The following is a 20,488-nucleotide window of genomic DNA, read 5'->3' as shown; positions in this document are numbered from 1 at the left end:
ACACTTAATAATATGACTGTTTGGCGCCTGATGAATGTTATGATGTCAACACAAATAAGGGGTTTTGTGTTACATAGATAAGAATAGTGTTTTTATTCTGCCTTTCTGTGTGGAGGTTGTGTCTGTCTCTATGTGCTGCTGTGGTGCTGCTCTCACTTTCCAGAGGAATGTAGGTCAGGTGGACTGGAGACTATAAATTGCCTATTGTTGTGAGTGTGTCTGTGTTTTCCTCGTCTTCCGCCAAATGCATGCACGGATGGATCCTAGGTCGCTATGACCGTGAGTAGGAATTAATAGGTATGGACAATGGATGGAAGGATGGATGGATGCATAAAGGAAAGAAGCTAAATTGAACTTTTGTATCAGCTCTATATCACATACAGTAGCACAGGCATTAGATTCATCATTTTTGCAAGTAGGCCTACTGCATCTATTTACTTTTGAGACATATCCTTCATAAATTATTGCTCAAATACAGAATTTATTTACTTGGTTTTTTTTCTGTCAACTACCAGTTGAAATATGTATGAGTATACTCATCAAATGCATTTTTTCTGACAGCAGAACTTTTCTGACAGGGGAAATAATCCATTTGCCGCCTGTGTAAACACACTCTGTAACAACTTGGCTAACCAAAACAACTGAGTGGCATCTGGCTAGTGATTATGTATTTACATTTTCTGAGCCCTTCTCCCATGCAAACTATTGACAACAGCCCGAACACATTAGCTGTCTCATCCATTAGGAGCTATAGGCTGCAATTAGCCAACACAAAGAAGTGTGCTCAAACAATCTCAGTAGGTTGGAACAGCCTGTGTTTACATCTTCTCCCTGTTTGTCTCCCTCCAACTCATTTCCCTCATGCTATTCACTGCTTTGCTAAATGATCTGAACAAATATTTTTTGTATTTTCACCACCAAAAAGAGCTGCACTAGAAATGATTTATTCCTGTGTCCATCCTCTCCCTCCTTCTGTAGCTTCCTCCTCTCTGTTCTCCTCACTGTCATGTTGAAAGGATGTAGAGCTGCAGTTATCCGGGTTTGACCAGAAGGGGATGCAGTTTGACAACCTCCTCTCCCTCCCCTCCCTCTCGGTGAATCCTCAAACTCCTCTTCACCTCCCTAAATGTTCTTTCACACATCCTGCTGGCAGACACACTCACAGCACGCAGACTATTTAAGCTACATGGTCAGAATAATTAATGCAGGAAATGATCACAGACACAGGAATGATTAATTCCAAGCTGTGACAAACTGACATGACTGATTGTTTTTACCAGGTCGCCAGGCTTTTAATACTCGCGGCCATTCAGGGATAGCATCCATCACAGTGACCCTCGCTCCTGCGGAGGTGTGTGCAGTGTGTGTGTGTGTTCCAGTTTGTTTCTATGTGCAAGCTTGTGTGCATATGTGTGTATGTGCATGTAGTATGGTGTGCATGGAGCAGATGTCTGTGTGTGTCTTTAAGCATATGTTTTATTTATCATCTTTGGTGACTGTAGAGCTCAGGGGCCACTACTACTGACTGCCTCTGAGAGATGGTGAAAGATATGCAGCAAAGCAGACCCACCCTAAACCTTTACAGCCCTCCTGATGTAACCCACGAGGGACACACTTACACTCATATTGCATCATGTTTACCTAGACATGGAAGACGTCAAACCTGTCCAACCAAAATATCTTTCTTTTGCTGTCCGTCTTCCCTTCAGTCTCACTCTATGTAGCACAGTGTGACTGTATTAGATCAGTTTAAACTGTTTTTCACTCAGATTGTGGGTTTCCATGCAGCAGAAAGATTCCTGTCACTGCTGTTCGATGCAGTTTACGTTAAACAGGATCCTGTCATGAAGCAAAGATGGGTTCAGGATAATCAGGGCAAATGGGGAGATAATACAATTTGCCTGCTGATTATGCTACAGATCAACCAGTCATCAAAGCTATTACCAATATAATAAGCAATTAAACTGAGTGTGCTGCAAATGGTGTTTTTACAATCCAGTTACCACCTGCATTTTGGCATTAATCCTTTTTTAAATCAAATTTTCTGTTGTTTTTAATCTTCAAATCGAATACCAGTAGATTCCATGTGCACGTGTTTGTGTGTGGGTGTGTACGTGTATTAGCAATGGAAAATACCCAGAAATCAAGAGTCTGTCTGTCCACTGTGTGTTGTTGTCTTGTGTACCAGAGATGCCATCTGCCCGGCGCACAGCGCTCTGTGTCAGTGTGTGGCAGGACGCGGCTTGTCACTGTGGACACCCGGGGGGTTCAGACGAGTGGCCCAGACACTGGCTCTGCTCTGCTGGAGGTCGTTGCCATGGAGACGCGGGGTCAGCCAGACCCTGCTCATCAGTGTTCAGGTCAGTTAATTGTGCACTGGATGCTAATGATGTGTAATGGCTCTGTCCTTGGCAAAGGACAAACTCAAACAAACAAAATGCTGCGTGCGTGGCGTGATCTAGGTCTCTCCAGTGTGGTTCGTGCTTCTATTCAGGGCTTTCATTCCCTGTGCAACGTTGGAGGGCCAAGTCAGCCTGTCTTCTCTTTTGTCATAGGGTGCTCTTCTGTGACAACCTTGTACAATAGTTCTACACACACACACACTTCCTCGCCCCCACACTCCTGTAATCTCTACACAGATTCTGGTTCCAATCCTCTGTCATACCACTTTTTCATTCTACAACTTTCGTTTTGCCCGATTTAAAACGGGGATAATAATGCAAACTGCTCAGATCAATACTGTAAAAGCTCATCTGGCCATATCTCAGAATGATTTTTCTGCCCTTGGCTATCGATCCCCCCGTCTCATCCTCCTCTCTGCCTCCCACTCAGAGATGACCTGGCACGAATTACTTCAGATTTTTTGACAGACATCTTTTGGTGTCCAGACTTTGTCTGCAGGACAAAGAGTTATAGGAGTGCCAGTGGACTCCACCAACACCTTCCTGAGTGGCCACCCTCCCCTATATGTCCTTCCTGCTATCTCTGCCTGTCTGTCTCCAGTCAGACAGGAAATGCACACAAACAGGAGGGCATACAGCAAACCAAATTGTCGCTCAGAGCTGACAGGTGTTTTATTCAGGTGTCTCAGGGCAGCCCTAGAGCATCTTGGGACAGTGATGGTCGAGTACAGGCTTGAGGAAGAACAGCAAGGCTTATTTATAGATATATGGATAAATACACAAATGGATAGAGTTTGTGGCTTGGCTTGATAGTGTATCAATGGGACTGTGTCTTGTGTCTCCAGGTTAAAGGGTTATCTTTATCCTATCACCTCTGAAGAATGAGTCCTTGGCCAAACGGCCTTGCACTACTCCATTCCCAAGGAATTCAACACCAACCTGAAATACATGAATCACAAACACCAGTCAGTGACTGTCTTTGCGCAAACACACACATCACATTTTTACACGTCAAACTAAAGCATGTGAGGACCAAAATAAAACCAATATCAACCAGCAATCTCACCCATATGCATCTTCTGTTTTCCTATTACTCTGGATGTGTGTTTATCAGCTTCATGTACATTATCAAAAAAGGACAGCTACAGGGAGTAAGACTGCACCCTGAAACGTTGCCCTGCAGCACCCCCTACCTGCAACTTAACATTTTACAGTCAGTCCTGAAAGTACCACCAAACTATGATCACAATACCAGTAACACATGTAACACATATCCATCCATCCATCTATCCATTATCTGCCGATCCCAGCTGATATTGGGCGAAGGCATGTAACACATAGTCCTTTATAATACATGACTATGCAGAGTTTCACTGTACTAACAAAGTGTACTATTCCTCTACCTTTTATTCCCTGCAGGTGTGTACAGATGTGGAGTGTCTGTCCACTAAGGAGGGGTCTGTTTTCCAGCTGCTCTATCCTGAGCCTCTCATTTCTCTCTCTGAGCCTCTTTGCAGGGTCAGTCACTCTCTGTCACCGCTGCTCCAGGTGTCCCAGAGACGCTGCCCTACCCGCCGGCATTCCACTGCTCCATGTCAGCCCTGTCCCTAACCGGCCTTCAGCCCGGGGTTGAGCTTACTGTGATGGATGCCAAGGAATTGCTCCCATCCCTCAAGGTGTGTCACACACAGACATACACCCACAGTTTGTTACACAGCCTTTTAAAACTCTTCATTGAGCCTCAAGAGTGAATTTAAAGTCTCATAACCTAAAAGCAAATTCAGTTAGTATGAAATCTCTGCATCTACTGCCTCGACATGAATTCATTCTGCTTACAGACAAAACAAGCTGTTTGGAGAGCTGCCATTATCTGTAGACACTTCATTTTGAAAGTTGAAACGAAGGGTTCACTGGATTGTTCAATCTTAAAGGTCCCATATTGTCCTCCTTTTCAGGTTCATACTTGTATTTTGTGTTTCTACTAGAACATGTTTACGTGCTGTAATGTTAAAAAAAAAAAAAATTCCTCATACTGTCGGCCTGAATATACATGTATTTACCCTCTGTCTGAAACGTTCCGTTTTAGCGCATTTTGACAGAATTGCAACCAAATTGCAACAGAATTACGTTGCTGGGCAACAGTTTGGGTCCATGTGTATTTCCTGTCAGCTGATGACATTCACATACACTGCAACCAGGAAATAAACTGGGACACATTTAGAATTTTTACGTTTAAAATTATGTCAAGGGTCTAAATATTGTATATTTGTGACATCACGAATGGGCAGAAATCCTGACAGCTTGTTTCAAATGCAGAGTTTCTGAAGACGGGCTGTGTGTATTTCCCTGTGGATTGAGTGTTTCGATACTTTCACAGTATTTATATAGGACTTAAGCCTGCTTTATAATAAAAAAAAACATGAACATCTCACTTTTTTTATAATATGGGACCTTTAATACTTAATTTAGCATTAACTAATTATTCCCACTTCTGTATCCTGATACTTAGAGGAGAGCTCCTCAATAGCACTGTCTGTCACCACCTCACTGGACAGGGTTCAGTCCTAATCCTGTCCTTCATTAGATGAAATCTGTTTGGGTAATAAATTGGATAAGGATACCTAGACACAGGGTTTCTGCAGGGTACACAAAGTTAAATTTATGGCTTTAGAATACAATTTATTACCCGTTTCACAGTCATGCCGGCTAAAGTATGAAAGAATTATGGAAAACCAGTAGGGACCATAATGCCTAGAATTATTTATCATATCATTTTTTTCATTACTTCCCAGCAGTATACATCAATATCCCTAATGATACAATTAATTAAATTGGTGCGACGTGTATCCAGATAAGTGGCAAAATCGGATGGATTAACCAAATAAAATGATAAATACATTCTAGTTTTTGTACAAATCTTCATTTGCTCATGAGATTCCTAGTTCCTGTAGCAAGCAGTGGTGATTTTTTGCTACAGATCTGTCGCAACAATCCCACTTTTAGTTTGTAATGTCTCCAGACAGCCCGCAATCGGATAGAAAAAAAACAAAAAAAATGTACGATTAAAATGGATGTCTAGCAAACAAGAGAAACTATTTTAGACTTTTGAATAGTTTTTAATAACTTCTAAGGCCTTTTTTTGAGGAAATTCAAATGCTTAAGACTTTTCAGATACTCTGCCGTGAAAACAAGATCATACAAGATGTGTGTATATACATTTATGTGACCATTAATCCATTAGAACATTTCAGTTGAGTGAGAACTACGGAGTAAATTGTGTTGTTTAAAATGGCAGTGGTAGAATGAATGTTTGACATGTTTATGCTGTATTAGTCACTCAGTAACCAGGAGACACATCAGAATCATATTATTCATTATGATTTTATTTTTTAAGCCGTATACAAGCAAGACATAAGAAAAATGTCACCATAGCAACGAGAAAGTTATAATTTACTCGCCCTGCTAAATTAATTTCTTTATTCAGTGTTCAGACTGTGCAACTGGCCCACACAGCCTAAACTAAATCTGAGTAAACTGGAGGACACAAATGATTTTAGCTGATTTATCTCCAACCAAGCCAGTCTGATTGTTTTTGCAATTTCACAAGAATTCATCCCACGTTATCATTTTCACAGGAAGCTTGCAAGCACATGTAAATTCACAACCATAATCATTCATGAGGACATTTAGCGTCACATCACTGTGTGTTCTGTGTTTTACAAGCATCAGGAAACAGAAGCAGAGCCAGTGATGACTTTCCCTGAATCAACCCTCGTTCAGAGTGAGAGTGGGCCTGGACCAACACCACTGATGACATCATTGTCTCAATTAAATGCTGTACTCCACTGTGGTATTAACTTGCCATATACAGGTACTGTATATATGTATTTAGTGTCTGGATTTATTACCAGATCTAACACACATCAACCAACATTCGATTATGCTGAGTGCAGTTTTAACATAGTAAACCTGCAGTTAGGGACAGCTCTTCTTGAATGCAATTTCAGCCAGTGTGTCTCCTTTCCTAGAACTGGTCTAGTGTTTTAAAATCTGCATAAATCAATAGTGCTGAGCAACTAGTGGACAATATTTGCAAGGCTTATCACACACCCTCATCTCCCTGTAAATATTTGTGCTTAACCATTGAGGGTGTAATGCAAACAAATGCAAATCCGTCGCCACGAAAAACTGTTGAGGCCACACATCTGTGCACTAGGAGGAAACCAAATGCCTCTTTAGCAGCACATTTTAAGGGGTCCTGAGCTCACAAGAGTCTTTTACCAGACAAATGACATCCAACAACCTTCACGAGGTGAAAAGAACAAACTGGATGACAAACATGCAAGATTGTTTTACCAAAACAAACAACCTAAGTTTATTAAGAGAGAGGAATTAATGGATATGTGGTGTCAGTCTGGTCTGGTCTCAACTACACCAACCATTTCTCTTTGCATATTCTATAGAGATTTCTTATATTACATGATTTGTATTCCCGCTCTCCATTTCCTCTTTTGCTGCATCAGCTCTATGGCAGTGTTACTTGATGTCCATCAAGCGCTGTTCTTTCTCCTCCTCAACTGTGTCCAACCACGTCTGGTCAAACTAGTGCTGTTTCCTCCTGAATGAGCATCCTGTGGAAAGAGAGGACGACTGTGAGTAATATTAACAAAAACTATTTTATTAAAAAAAACTGAATTTAGTTTGTGCGGATTGATTTGTGGTGCTGTTTATTGTTTTTTAACTAGTTGTCCACCCTGTTATATCAATGATAAACATATTAGAAATACCTCTATAACACAACTGGGGTTGCAACTAACAATTGTTTGCATTCCTGATTAATCAATTAATTGTTTTGCCTGAAAAATGAGTGAAATAAACTGGCAACTGCATGTATGGTATGTGTCCATGTCACATTTACAGAACGAAATTAAGGTAGATACGGTGCACGGTGGGACGAAAAGCATAGTGTGCTTAGCGGAGATTAACGGAATAAAGCCAGTCAGAACAACAGGGATTATGTATCAACTAACTGTAAACTAACTAAGATAAGAGAACGCTAAACCTCACGCTGCTATCTGTTTTCAAAGACTGAATCGCCTCCAAACACGTAGTTTTAGTACCAAGAGTTGCCACTGTAAACCATAGTAACTCAAAAGAGAACGCACTGACTAGCGCTTGGTTACCACGGCAGCAGAGCACAGGACCGAGTGGGTGGGACGTTGAGAGCGTCAGTAAAAACAAACCTTGACCTTAAGCCCAACCAATTCACCAACATCGTGTATACAGAATAATCATTTCTTCAATGTAATCTGAATGATGGAGCAATTCTGATCCATCTTTTATCAGAAATAAAAGGATTAGCTATTCTGAAACTATTTCATGTTGTACTTGCTGAAAGAAGTCTAAACAAATGTCTGAATGAAAAAGGCATTTGTGCTTGCAGTCGACTGTGTAGAAATAAATCAATGATGATGAATTTCTGTCACAACTGCAAGAGTCACTGTATGCCTTAGTTGACACCCCTTTTCATACAGAACACAATGAAAGGGCAACACAAAGGCAAATGTATAGGTGTCAGTCAGAGGTGTATGGAGGATACAGTTGAGTGTATTGTACAGCGAGGTTCTGCTACCTGACTCCAACCCAACAGGCCAAACAAAAGATTGAGTTTTGGGACTTTTTTTGCTGCCTAAAGCTTTGGGCTCTGGCCAGGTTCATGTTTAAAATTCAAAATGTTATAATTTGCAATCAATTTAATTAACAAAAACCACACAGTAACACACCTGGGGCTCTGCCCTAGATCAAGTTGCTCACTTTACCAGGTAATCCAGCTTTGTCGATGCATGTCATGTGTTGCAAGTAGGGCTGTCAAAGTTACCACGATAATAAATAAATTTGTTTTAACGCCACTAATTTCTTTAACGCAACTCTTGTTTTTTTAGGTTGTTTAGGCTCAGAATGAAGATTAAAGCTAGAGTGAAGATGGTGTCACATGAAACTAGAAAACCCAAGCAATCCATTGGTACCAGCCATGTCATATTTGCTTGTCGCGAAGGAGGCTAAATAACGCTCCTAACTTGCACTAAAGTTTGGCGAGGAAAAACTGTCATGGTCATGGGTTCTATGGATGCCCACTTTATGATAATCACATGCAGTTTGGGGGAAGTCACAGTCAAGTCAGCACACTGACACACTGACAGCTGTTGTTGCCTGTTGCGCTTGAGTTTCCCATGTTATGACTTGAGCATATTTTGTATGCTAAATGCAGTACCTGTGAGGGTTTCTGGACAATATTTGTCATTGTTTTGTGTTGTTAATTGATTTCCAATAATAAATATTTACATACATTTGCATAAAGCAAGCATATTAACCCACTCCCATGTTGATAAGAGTATTAAATACTTGACAAATCTCCCTTTAAGGTACATTTTGAACAGAAAAAAATGTGTGATTAATCGCAATTAACTATGGACAATCCTGTGGTTAATCGCGATTAAATATCTTGATCATTGACAGCCCTAGTTGCAAGTAGATAAGATGCATTAGCCTTGCAGGTTAACTGTCAGTGATGGATATAGATAATAAATCAAATATATATCATTTTAGGTCTGAACTTAGACGGTACCAGTCAGGTTTCAGCCAGGATGGGTCTTAAAGACATGGGTACACAGGCTGGGTTTGGGTCTCAGTTTTAGGCCTGTAAAGAACTGTATTGTTCAAGGACATGTGGTGCCTTTGTCATAACAATTAAGTAATAATAAGTGGCATCTACAGTATGCATTTTTAAAGGTTTTGGCGTGGATGTGTTGTGCTACAACACTATAATTATCATGAACAGGTAGACTGTTTCTTCACTGTGCACGTTGGTTACCTTCTGTAAGGCGAGCTTTCCCTCCCGTAGGCTGGCAGAGGACCGTGGAACAGCCGACACACAGCACCACAGTCTGAGCGTGACTGAACACTGTGGTGATTTTGTAGCAACCTGCAGACAAACACACACATACAAATCATTGGACGGGTCAGCGATGAAACAACAGCCAAGAACATAACAACCACTTCATAATCACATGTTTCTGGATTACTGATGTGTCCTTGCAGCTGTTTGTGTAAAAGGAGTCACTTGAAACTCATTTACCAGACAGTCACAAGTGTCATTGTATGCCTTATTTGACACCCCGATCACTAAGGGAGCAGTGAAAGGGCAACACATAAAGGCAAATATTTTTATTACAAATAAAGTGGGAGACGTACTTCAATCCATTATATAAATAAAATTATCAAAATCACAACTAAATTATAAGCAAATTCAATTTAAAGTCCTGCATTTAGGGATTTCATTTTTATTTTTTATTTATTAAAATATTAAAATTTATATTGTAGTAAAATGTACTCAAATATCAAAACTAAAAGAGTACAGGTTGTAACTACTATTTTTGTTATTGCACCCAAAAGTTCTATATTATTTTTTCTCCTATATCCTCATGGGAATAAAAAAAAAGGGTCTTCCAATTTCTTTTTTTGTGAGATTTCCTTCCCATTTAGGGTTAAAAGAAAATCTTACAATTTAGACTTTTCAATTTTTATTTCTAATTTTACAGTATGTCCACTGTGGTGGACCATTTCAGTGTGAAAAGACAGCTGAATTTAGAAGATACAAAATATGAATGGCTATAGAGTGATATTAAACCAAGAATACATTCAACTTGATTTAAAAAAAAACAACACATGACATATCACTGGAAAGCCCATGATGTCCTCTTTACAATACCCCAGGGGTTGATAGAGTAAGTCAAAAGAGTAAAAGGAGATGCACGTGCACAAAATGTCCACTAAATAGGACACATGTCAATGGGCTGGGTCTCAGGAGGATATATTTGCATTGAAGTAAATTTCCCTCATAAATCTCAATGAAAATGAAATTGTTAGGCATAGTACTTGTGTGCTTTATACATTAATTTCTCTATTATCTTAATTATATACGAGACGTAAACAAACTGACCTGGACATTTGACATCCATAAAATAGGAATTAGGACTCTGAACAAGACGTTTTTTCTTGTGTGTCCTCTTCTCCTCCTCAGAGCTCGGGTGCAACAGATCCTTTGCGAGCTGAAAGGAAATCAAAGACAACATTTTTAGCTGAATACTAGTCTAGATTCATCTACGAAATCACTGTAGAGGACACATTTCAGTTTTGGTCAGAGCTACTAAAGTAACTTGACATCATGATTACAGGATGCAAAGGTCGAGATCTCTTTACAGCTTTCAAATGAGGAAATCAAATTAAAAATGAAAGTAAAAGTGCTAATAATAATAATAATAATAATAATAATAATAATAAAACATTTTATTTGTAGAGCACTTTTCAAGCCCAAAGCACAAAATGCTTTCCAAGGAAATTCACATCATAGACAGCAGAATACAATGAAACATAAATAATTAAATAAAAAAACAATAGGATGGGAAAATAAAGAAACAGGGATAAAGAAACAAGCATATACATATACAATAATATATAATGTGAAATGGACGACAATTTGAGAGCAATAACAGCTGTTATTTTCAGACAGATGTGTTCATAAGTTGAGTTTTAAGCCTCCTCGCTGGTGGTCATGAGGGAGCCGCGTGGGCTGCTTTGTCGCACACGTGTCTCGCCATATTGTGTCCGTGTTCACATCTTTACGTTCACATCACAGAGATAAGCACGTTGGTTCCGACAGGAACAAAGCACTGTTTTATATCCTATTAAATTACCCCCAGTAAAACACATTTTAGAGATTGCTGGCTGGTATAAATACTGGTGGTACTTACAGGCATGTCTGCGTGTCGAGAGATGCTCACAGGAAAATCACACTGACGACGCACCGGAAAGCTTTGGCTGATGGGTAAAAGACCCGGATGAAGAAGAAGAATGTTACTTTTTTTTTTTTTTTTTATAAATATATATATTTTTTAACATCCACTAATTTCTATTTCATGGGGTATTTGTGAATGATTACGTTCAACGTAGGCTACCTGTCAAAGATGAATAAAAAAAACTGTTTTTGGTTATAATACACCAAATGGTAGCTTTTATTTTTTCAATATTATATTTATTGTTTTTTTGTTCATTTTGAAAAACAACAAAACAAACATTCACAAACGTCCCCAATAATAACATTCTCGGTACAACGAAACTTAATAAACCTAATATTAATTAAAAATTAAGCCAGTATAGATACAGGAAAAACATATATACAAAAAATAGTTTTATAAGTAAAAAGAATATACATAAGTAAAAGAAATACAATTTAAAACAATAAAATAAAATAAAATCTATTTTATATATATATATATACGTATATATATATATACTGTATTCAAATGGTAGCTTTTTTTTTTTTACTTATTTTTTTTAATTTATTTTTCTATCCATTTTGTTTTATCCATATTTCATTTTATTTTGTTGAGGAAAATAAAGAAGAAAAAAAAAGAGAGAAAAATAAAAAAAATAATAAATTATATATATTTATATATATATATATACATATATATATATATATATATATATATATATATATATATATATATATATATATATATATATAAACAAGAAAAGAAAAAAAGAAAAACTCCTCAACTGGCCAGGAATGGGCCATGCTTTGTTTATTTGTTTTGCACAATTTAAGACTATACAACATAACAAAAAAAAAAATAATAATATAAAGTGCAGGAAGAGGCAAAAAACCCACTGGGCTTATCTGAAGCCTCCACCTAGAGACAAGATAAATATAAAGAAATAATATACCTGCCTGAACACCAACTGGGCTCCTCCTCCATCTCCTCTCTCCTCCCTCCAGTGATAACTGCCTATATGGATAGAAAAGGCCATAATAAGCCCTGACTTATCAAACCACGCTCACCAATCTACGAGTTTACTCTTCTGTTCTCTGGATAAACATCACCACCTGGTGTTCATGCTGGGTAACCTGCAGCAGGTCTGATCCGCTACTCCCATGGAGCTACTCCCACACTACGTAGACCTTCAGCGGATCTGGGAAGAGAAAAAAACACACGTAGCCACCTTCAGTACGTGTGATTATTGACTTGTGGATGAAAGCAGCATGGATCTGGAATAGATCTGAAGACTAGATCGTCAGGAGTTAAACTGTGGATGGAGTTTATGTTGTTATCAGTCCAGACAGCTCAGAGGCGCTGAGGGGGATCGGAATTCACCGGTGACAAGACTCAGAGACTGAGAGGAGAAAAAAGGAAAAGAGGATCTACTTACATGGACTTTTAAAAAAGCCTGCTTCATTTTAATCACATTAAGTTCTTCCAGAGAGAGAAACGTTTTTTCCTCTTGAAGCTTTTAACTTTGAAGAAAACAACTCCCAACTATGGCGAAAAAGTATGATTTCCTTTACAAACTGTTGCTCATCGGAGACAGCGGAGTAGGCAAAACATGTCTGATCATCCGCTTTGCTGAGGACAATTTCAACTCCACGTACATTTCCACCATCGGTACGTGTGTTTTCTTTCTAACATACTTGTTACCAGCTTCATGATTGACCTCTCTGAAAGTTATAGGGCAAACATTTGCTGACATTTTCCTTCTTCCTCTTATATGTGATGCTGTACAAACTGGTTTCCCAGACCTGCTTTTCATGTCTGAACTAGTCCATGCTCTCTCATTTCTTTTTTTTTCATTCTGTCTTTTATCATTTGCTCTTTTTTTCCTCTAGTTGAATGTGTCTCTTCCTCTCTCTCCCCCATCTCTCCCTCAGATCTCATTCCTCTCACTTGGCTCTCAGAGGGTCCACCCACCCTCATTCCTATCTCTTTTTACCATCTCCACGTTCCCAGAAGAATGGTTGGCTTTCTGGCATGCACAGTTTGTTTTTTTCACAGGATAACCCCCCTCTTCCTCTGCCTCCCTCACTGTCTGTCAGCTTGTCCATCCAGCAGAGGAAAAAAAACTCAATATTTGTCTTGTAGGTTCTGTCTGTTTGTGGATGGGAGTGCACCAAGGGGGTCAAAATCACCATGAATTTAGTCTCCACCCATGTGAGGGTGACCTATATACTGTATGCTGTAACATGTGTGTGTGTGTGTGTGTGTGTGTGTGTTTCTAGTTCATATCTGAGGTATTTAACTCATTCTCTGTCCCCTCTGCTCTTTCTATAGGCATCGACTTTAAAGTAAAAACCATTGAAGTTGATGGAAAGAAAGTGAAACTACAAGTCTGGTAAGAGATGACAGTTGGTTGCTTGTCTGGAAATGTTCTGTGTTGTTTTTTCTCTGGCTCATTTTTCCTGAGAGAAAAGAGGAACCTCCCCTCCCGTCCTGTTCTGCAAAATCAGGACTTTATATGACAGATGGTTTATTGTGCAAGTATCCATCACACACAGAGAGTCACTTCATGTCATACAAGCAAGATTAATTCAGCTTGCTATAGCAGTGTGAAATGCACGTCGTCCTGCAGCTTCAACATTCTTTTGACGGTTGTATTTTAAAGTTCTTGCATGGTGATGTGCTTGCCTGACTGTGTGTGTGTGTGTGTGTGCTTTGTGCTGCAGGGACACAGCAGGACAGGAGAGGTTCAAGACCATTACGACAGCCTACTACAGAGGAGCCATGGTGAGCACAGGACGCCTGCAGAACAAGCAGACTGGATAATCGTGGCTGACATCACCGGGCCTTTTGTGCTCGCTCTGTACCTTTGACTGACTTCCTTAAATCCTCTCTCTCTCTGTGTCTCCATGTCAGGGCATCATCCTAGTATACGACATCACAGACGAGAAGTCCTTCGAGAACATCCAGAACTGGATGAAGAGCATCAAAGAAGTGAGGCTGTTTCCACTCAGTCATGACAAAAATAACAAGGAAATACTTAAAAAACAGTGCTTAGTCAGTTGGATGCATATTAGTCATGAGTACGGGGCGGGCCTTTACTCGCTGCTGCAACAACAGCAGAGCAGGGTCATTACACAACTGGAGATTTTAAAGGGTCAGTTCACCTAAATCACAGCCCCTAGTTGTCACTGGAACTTCTTTCTACTGAACAAATTAAGGCTGAAACTAACCATTATTTTCATTATCAATTAATCTTCTTCTCTGATCATTTTCTCAATTAAGTCATTAATTGCTTTGTCTATAAAATGTCAGAATATTATGAAAAAATCCACAGTGTAAATTCCCAGAGCTCAATGTGATGTCTTTAAATGTCTTGATTTGTTTGAATAGCAGTCCAAAACCTAAAATATTCTGTTTAAAATCACATTAAATAATCATCTCTAATCGCTTGTCCAGAATCAAATTTACCATGTTGGTAAGATTAAGTCTAGGCTTTGTGGTAATTTGGCACGGTTTGGTTTGTGTTGCTTCCTCCTGTGACAATGGGGGTTTGCTAATGTGTGTGGACGCATTTGGGGCTTTGGTCAAAACTGCAGACCTTGCCTACTTGTTTGAATGCAAATTTTAAGAGTGTCATGTATTAGTTTTGTTCTTATGGGGTAGAGCAATATTCTAGTCCTTCTGTTTATGGTGCAAACTTGATAAGTGTTAGTCCATATTGCATTTTGGTTTAAAGGTACAGTGTGTAGGATTTGGCAGTATTTAGTGGTGTGGTTGCAGATTGCAACCAACTGAGTACCCCTCCGCTCACTCCTCCCTTTCCAAGACTGCGGTAACGTGAGCCGCCGAGCGCAAAACCGTGGTAAGGCCATCCACCTCTCTGAGAGGCCATCCTGACCATAATAACACTTCTTCAGGAGCAACGGAGGTCAGACGGCGGCTGGCGGGACCACGGTTTTGCATTCTGAGGCTCATATTACTGCAGTTTCAAAAGCGTGTCAACGGTGGCCTTCAGGTAACGTGAAAATGTGAAAGGCTCTCTCTAGAGCCAGTGTCTGGTTTGTCCGTTCTGGGCTACTGTAGAAACACGGCGGAGCAACACGGCGGACTCCGTGAAGAGGACCCGCTCCCTATGTAGATATGAAGGACTCATTCTAAGCTAACGAAAACACAACAATTCTTAGTTTCAGGTGATTATACACTAATGAAAACATAGTTATACATATTATATTCCATTTCTGCTAATAGATCCCCCAAAATGTTACACACTGTTCCTTTAAAACTCCACATCTTCTCTCACCTTCTCCGCTGAAGGCAGTAGAAGTTCCTCCTTCTCTCCAGACAGCTCAGTGCCGTCGGGGTCGATGATTCTTAGTTTCAGGTGTTTATACACTGATGAAAACATGAATGAATATTATATTTCATTTCAGCGAATAGATCTGCCGGAATGTTCCATACTGTTCCTTTAAGGTGTCCGTTTGGTTTACTGTTTTCTCCCATTTAGTTTGTTAACAATCTCTAAAAGTGAGTTTTTTTTGCAGCTTGATCTCTTAGTGGCGGTGAAAGCGGGTAGAGCTATATGCTCGGGATCAGGTCCGTGGCTTTCTGGGGGTAACTGCATAGCAGGGACATTCTGGACTCACTGGTTTCCAGTGAACAAGAACCCCCTCAACCCCCATCAGTAACTGCCTGAAGGCTAGGGTTGGACTTACATAGTTAGCTGTATGCCAAATACCTAGTCTTAACAAAACTGAAACCAAATATACAAATGTATCCGTCCTAGATCTTTATTAAATGCCACAGGCTCAATGCCAGAACCCACTTGCCCAATTTAATTGAATGAATCATTGTCTCTTATCATTTCATTGAGGACATCTTGGTCTTAAATATAGAGACAGTTTTAATGCAGATCAGCTCGTTCTGGTTGTTCAGTTCAGACTTGATGTAAAGATGCTTGCTCTGCTTTCCTTCACTTTAATCTCTTCTTGAATATACCCTCCGCTATGCAAACTTTCTTGTTGACAAGAACTCAACTAATCAATTAACTGCATTCCTGCTTTCCCAGAATGCATCAGCTGGGGTGAATCGAATGTTACTAGGCAATAAGTGTGACATTGAAGCGAAGCGGAAAGTTTCCAGGGAGACAGGAGAAAAGGTGAGATGACCCTAACTATTCCGTGTGTGTTGTATTATTTTTCATTGCTGTTACATTAACAGTGGTGTGGTGTGACGGAGTGGTAACAGTCAAAGGTTGCATTGCGACAAAGAGGCAATAGAAATGATGACTTGTTGACTTTTTCAATCTTGTAAATACAAGAGTTGAGTGATTGTTTGAGGAAGGGATTGAGTGTGTCACACAAGTTTTAAATGTCTCCGCTTCACATTTACTTAAGATAAGAAGCAGGAAGTGATTATTAGCCACATCCTGACCTACTGTAATCTGCTCTGTCTGTTGTTTACAGCTGGCAAAAGATCACGGCATCAGGTTCTTTGAGACCAGTGCAAAGTCCAACATTAACGTGAACGAGGTGAGCTGGAACGTAACCACTAAGATTAAAGCAGTGTCTTCATACCTCATTAAACTATAACTTATGAGCGTGTTTTGTTATGATGTGTTAATATGCTACAAATGATGCAGACTTAACTTTCATTTTCTCTCGCTCTTTTCACCTTCTGTTTCCTTTAGTCTTTTCTGTCTTTGGCACACGACATACTACAGAAATCCAGCAAGAAACCAGTAAGTTATACCAAATAATTCCAAACTGAAGCATTTGTTTCACCCTGAATATAATCCTTTATAATATACTAGATGTGTCTGTAATTCCCTCTCTTTGTCTTTATTTCCTTGTGTGACAGGGCCCAGCAGGCCGAGAGGTGAAAATCACGAGCAGTACAGAGAAAAAATCCTCCAAATGTGTCCTTCTATAGATATGACGCTGGCCAGCAAACGTAAGAAAGCGTCATAAAAGTTGAATAGCACTTCAGTATTACTGAGGAAAAATAGTACAGCAGGTTTTCTGTCTCCCTCTGGTGGGCTCAAATATCAAATACATACAGGAGATTTTACACCGAAAATACTATTGTTCCCCAAAAGCATACTTTGCCAGAAAAAAAAACCTTTGTACTGAAAAGTTGTTGAGGTGATTGTGCCTGTATTCCCCACGAAACATATCTTCTGCCACATCTCCTGTGATAGTGTTATTGTCATGAGTGGGGGTCCTAGATGACTCCAAACAGATGACGCAGCATTTCACCAAGCAGTTCCCGCCATGTCTAGTAAAGCTGTACATTTCTATTTCCGCCTTGTATTTCTCTGGCTTATCACCACATTGTCATCCCTCCAACAGCAATGCTGTTACTGTCTTTAAAAAGCTGTGTTTGTCAAACTGTGTAGCTATGCAAAAAAAAATAATTCACAATTCATTTCTTATGTGTGAGCACATACAGTAGTAGCTTTTATGGGCAGTGGAAGAGTTTTATGGAAAGTGTTTTGATTCACTTACAGTGTGCATACAGTAGGCTTCTGGTCAGGCATCTCATAGATTCTGTTTGATGGTTTAAATACTGGACAGAATTGGTCATTTTATTTTATTTTTTTGTTTCTTGATATTTGCGTCCAACATTTTGTTATAACATGAAGGTTACAAGACATTTCTTAGGACATTTTCATTTTGCAAACACTCTCCTGAATTGTTAAATTGATTAATAAGTCCTACAACATATTTGGTTAAGAATGCACTTTCAGTTTTGTCAGTTCACGGTGTGAAATTCAATGATTTTTGGTCGTGTCTAGAAGGTAATCCACAAGTTGCGAAACCCTCGCGAGATGGTTATGGTTAGGCATTCACCTCGAATGGTTAAACATTCAAGATTGGTAGCATTTCTATTGCTTCTGCACGGCTTTCAACATGGTGACAGCTGAGCCGGCGACACGTAGCTAAAGGTGCAATCAGCGCTTACATGAAAACAACAGCAACAATGCTGACAGAACTAACCAGAGCGGAGGGTGGGTGCTACGCTTTCGCGACAGCGCCGTGGTTCACGATGGCGTTATTAGCTGGAACTGCCCAACGAGAGCAGTGCAGAATGGCGGCTGTGAGCTAGCCAGTGGGGCGTGCTCATATGCACGAACATACATTAAAAGCATGTGCGGCCGGCCCGGCAACGTCAACAAAGCACGGAGAAGCTCGAACTACAACACACACACAGGGAGAGCATCTTCATTCTCTGCTCAGGTAGACATTACTCCTCTATATCTTTACATAGATAATAGTTTTTTGTTGCTATATTAATGCTCTGGATATCATATAGAGCACCTTTAAGGTTGGGCATTGACCTCGAATGGTTAAAGTTAGGTTAGGTCGTCGGGCAGCGAGTCTCGCGAGGAGTTTTTGCAATTTTTGGGTTACCTTCTAGTTTCTTGTTTCACCTCATTTTAGTGGACCATAAATATATTGCTGAGATTTCATAGACTGAACATGATTAGATGTTGTCAACTTTTCTATATTTATGTTGTGCTTATCTTTTGAGAATTGCTGAAATATTTCCATTATGTGCAGTATTTTAATTCATTGAACAGAATCTACAGTAACAGATGCCATTTAACGTAAAACCCTGAGTCTATAGTATGGGACATCCTATGAGAAGTTATGAAAACATTCTCCTCATGTTAATGAATTAAACAAGTCGATGGAGTTTAGTCTGAAACAAACAATGGTGGTAAACAAGCTTTGTTTTAACAGATGAATGGATTGAGAAAGTAGACGATAGGAGCAGAGATAAGTGCAATATGAGAAGATGAGCGGGTGGATGAAAGAATGATGGATAAAGCAAGTGAATGGACAGGATGTGAGGGAGGCAGCAGCTCTCACATGTCCCTCACTTTGAATTGATTTAGTGCCTTTTATCTGAAGTGCCTGGTTAATCTCTTACTAAACACTTTACCACACATTAGCTACATCTGACAAGACAGTTTCCCTGTTAAGGCAATTTCAGATCATTCAGAATGACTCTGATTAAAGGTGCTCATCTGATCCGGACAGACATACTGTATATCCTCTATCTGCTTTTTATGCATTTCTTTCACATTACGTGTCATTTTAGACCTGCCACAAGACTTTGTATGTAGTTTACAGACCTGCCACTTGATGAATAAAGATGCTAAACAATAAAACACGATGAGTGTGTTTTATAGTTTGAAACTGTTTGTTGGAAAGTCAATTTTATTTATACAGCCCAAAATTACAAATGACTTTTTTTTTCAATTTGGATAAAGAAAAACACCCCAAAACACCCTTTAATAGGAAAAAAGGAAGGGAACTCAGATGTGTATTGTTTTTGTATTATTTTGTATAACTTCTCGGTCAATGCTATGATCTGTTTTAGAAATGTACATGTTATTTTGTAATAATAATAATAATAGTGCGTTTTATTTAAAGGTGCCTTTCAAAGCACTCAATGACACTTTACAGGCCCAGTTAAAAACAAGCAGCAGTGTATCAAGACATCATTAAATCAAACAAAACAGTAATAAGTTAACAATTACTAGATCTTCAAGAAAATCTACATCAATGCCAGACTCAGAGTGGTCGTAGCCATTTGTGGCTGTTTAACCACTCAGGTTCATTACTGTCATACCTAAAGCAGCAGTGGGTAGAAATGGAGCAAATATGATTAAAGAAAGTTATTTTTATAAAATGTGACCAGGCAGCCATGTTGAGATCAGTTGAGGAAATACCAAGCACCGCCCACCAGCCGCAGCAAACTATCTCATTTTACAGCGAAACAGTGCACTACAAGATGTTTCTGATTTGTGGCGAGAAATAGGCATTACAGTAAATATTGATTCATATTTGATCAGCGCTGCCTAGTTTGAGCGTTTGATCGGAGTTCGTGAGTGATTTACAGCTGCCTCCATTGAATGAACAGCCAATAGGAATGTTCTCTCTCTGAAAAGACCTGTGATTGGCCAAAGTCTACCGTAATGAGCTAGATTTTTTAAAGTCTAAAAACAGAGCCATGAGGAGGTGCAGAAGTCTAGTTTTCTCTCAGAACACTTGAATTACAATATGCTGAAAGGTTATTATGGAATTTTTGCCCAATGATGCCAAAAATATACTGCTTATACCCGCACTTTAAATCATCCTATACATTCAGCATTTATTGTTCTGTCATCAAGGAAATTAACTATTCATATACCAACTATTGCTTCCTTCCGCTTAATCTGTCAACTACATTCTTGATAAACCTATT

General features: G+C 39.4%; 3 protein-coding genes and 2 non-coding genes across 5 annotated transcripts in view; 2 read left to right on the top strand and 3 right to left on the bottom strand.

The window, feature by feature from the left end:
- The window catches only part of kcnn3 (potassium intermediate/small conductance calcium-activated channel, subfamily N, member 3), a 69,703-nt gene extending 68,927 nt beyond the window's left edge, over positions 1–776 (top strand). Inside the window, exon 11 of the transcript XR_005208900.1 lies at positions 766–776. The gene's annotated coding sequence lies outside the window, so the exon portion shown is untranslated. The remainder of the gene's footprint in view (positions 1–765) is intronic.
- A 4,988-nt stretch (positions 777–5,764) lies between these two features.
- Positions 5,765–11,345, bottom strand: rps27.2 (ribosomal protein S27). The gene is made up of 4 exons (XM_037785424.1): positions 11,213–11,345; positions 10,402–10,510; positions 9,274–9,384; positions 5,765–7,033 (listed from the first exon to the last, which is right to left on the bottom strand). The coding sequence occupies exons 1-4, from the start codon at positions 11,216–11,218 to the stop codon at positions 7,005–7,007; spliced, it is 255 nt and encodes an 84-aa protein (XP_037641352.1). The 5' UTR covers positions 11,219–11,345; the 3' UTR covers positions 5,765–7,004.
- Positions 7,832–7,964, bottom strand: LOC119497817. Its single transcript, XR_005208997.1, has one exon. It is a non-coding gene; the product is annotated as a small nucleolar RNA SNORA13 (small nucleolar RNA).
- On the bottom strand, positions 9,487–9,619 carry LOC119497815. Its single transcript, XR_005208996.1, has one exon. It is a non-coding gene; the product is annotated as a small nucleolar RNA SNORA13 (small nucleolar RNA).
- Positions 11,346–12,328: 983 nt separating the features above from the next.
- On the top strand, positions 12,329–17,638 carry rab13 (RAB13, member RAS oncogene family). The gene is made up of 8 exons (XM_037785561.1): positions 12,329–12,904; positions 13,568–13,628; positions 13,960–14,020; positions 14,150–14,227; positions 16,302–16,391; positions 16,699–16,764; positions 16,923–16,973; positions 17,093–17,638. Exons 1-8 carry the CDS (start codon positions 12,781–12,783, stop codon positions 17,162–17,164), a joined length of 603 nt encoding a protein of 200 aa, XP_037641489.1. The 5' UTR covers positions 12,329–12,780; the 3' UTR covers positions 17,165–17,638.
- The last annotated feature ends 2,850 nt before the right edge of the window (positions 17,639–20,488 follow it).

Source organism: Sebastes umbrosus, chromosome 11 (assembly GCF_015220745.1).
Source record: "Sebastes umbrosus isolate fSebUmb1 chromosome 11, fSebUmb1.pri, whole genome shotgun sequence".
Classification (NCBI taxonomy): domain Eukaryota; kingdom Metazoa; phylum Chordata; class Actinopteri; order Perciformes; family Sebastidae; genus Sebastes; species Sebastes umbrosus.
The sequence above is the reverse complement of the archived record's forward strand: the minus strand, read 5'-3'. Positions and strand labels throughout refer to the sequence as shown.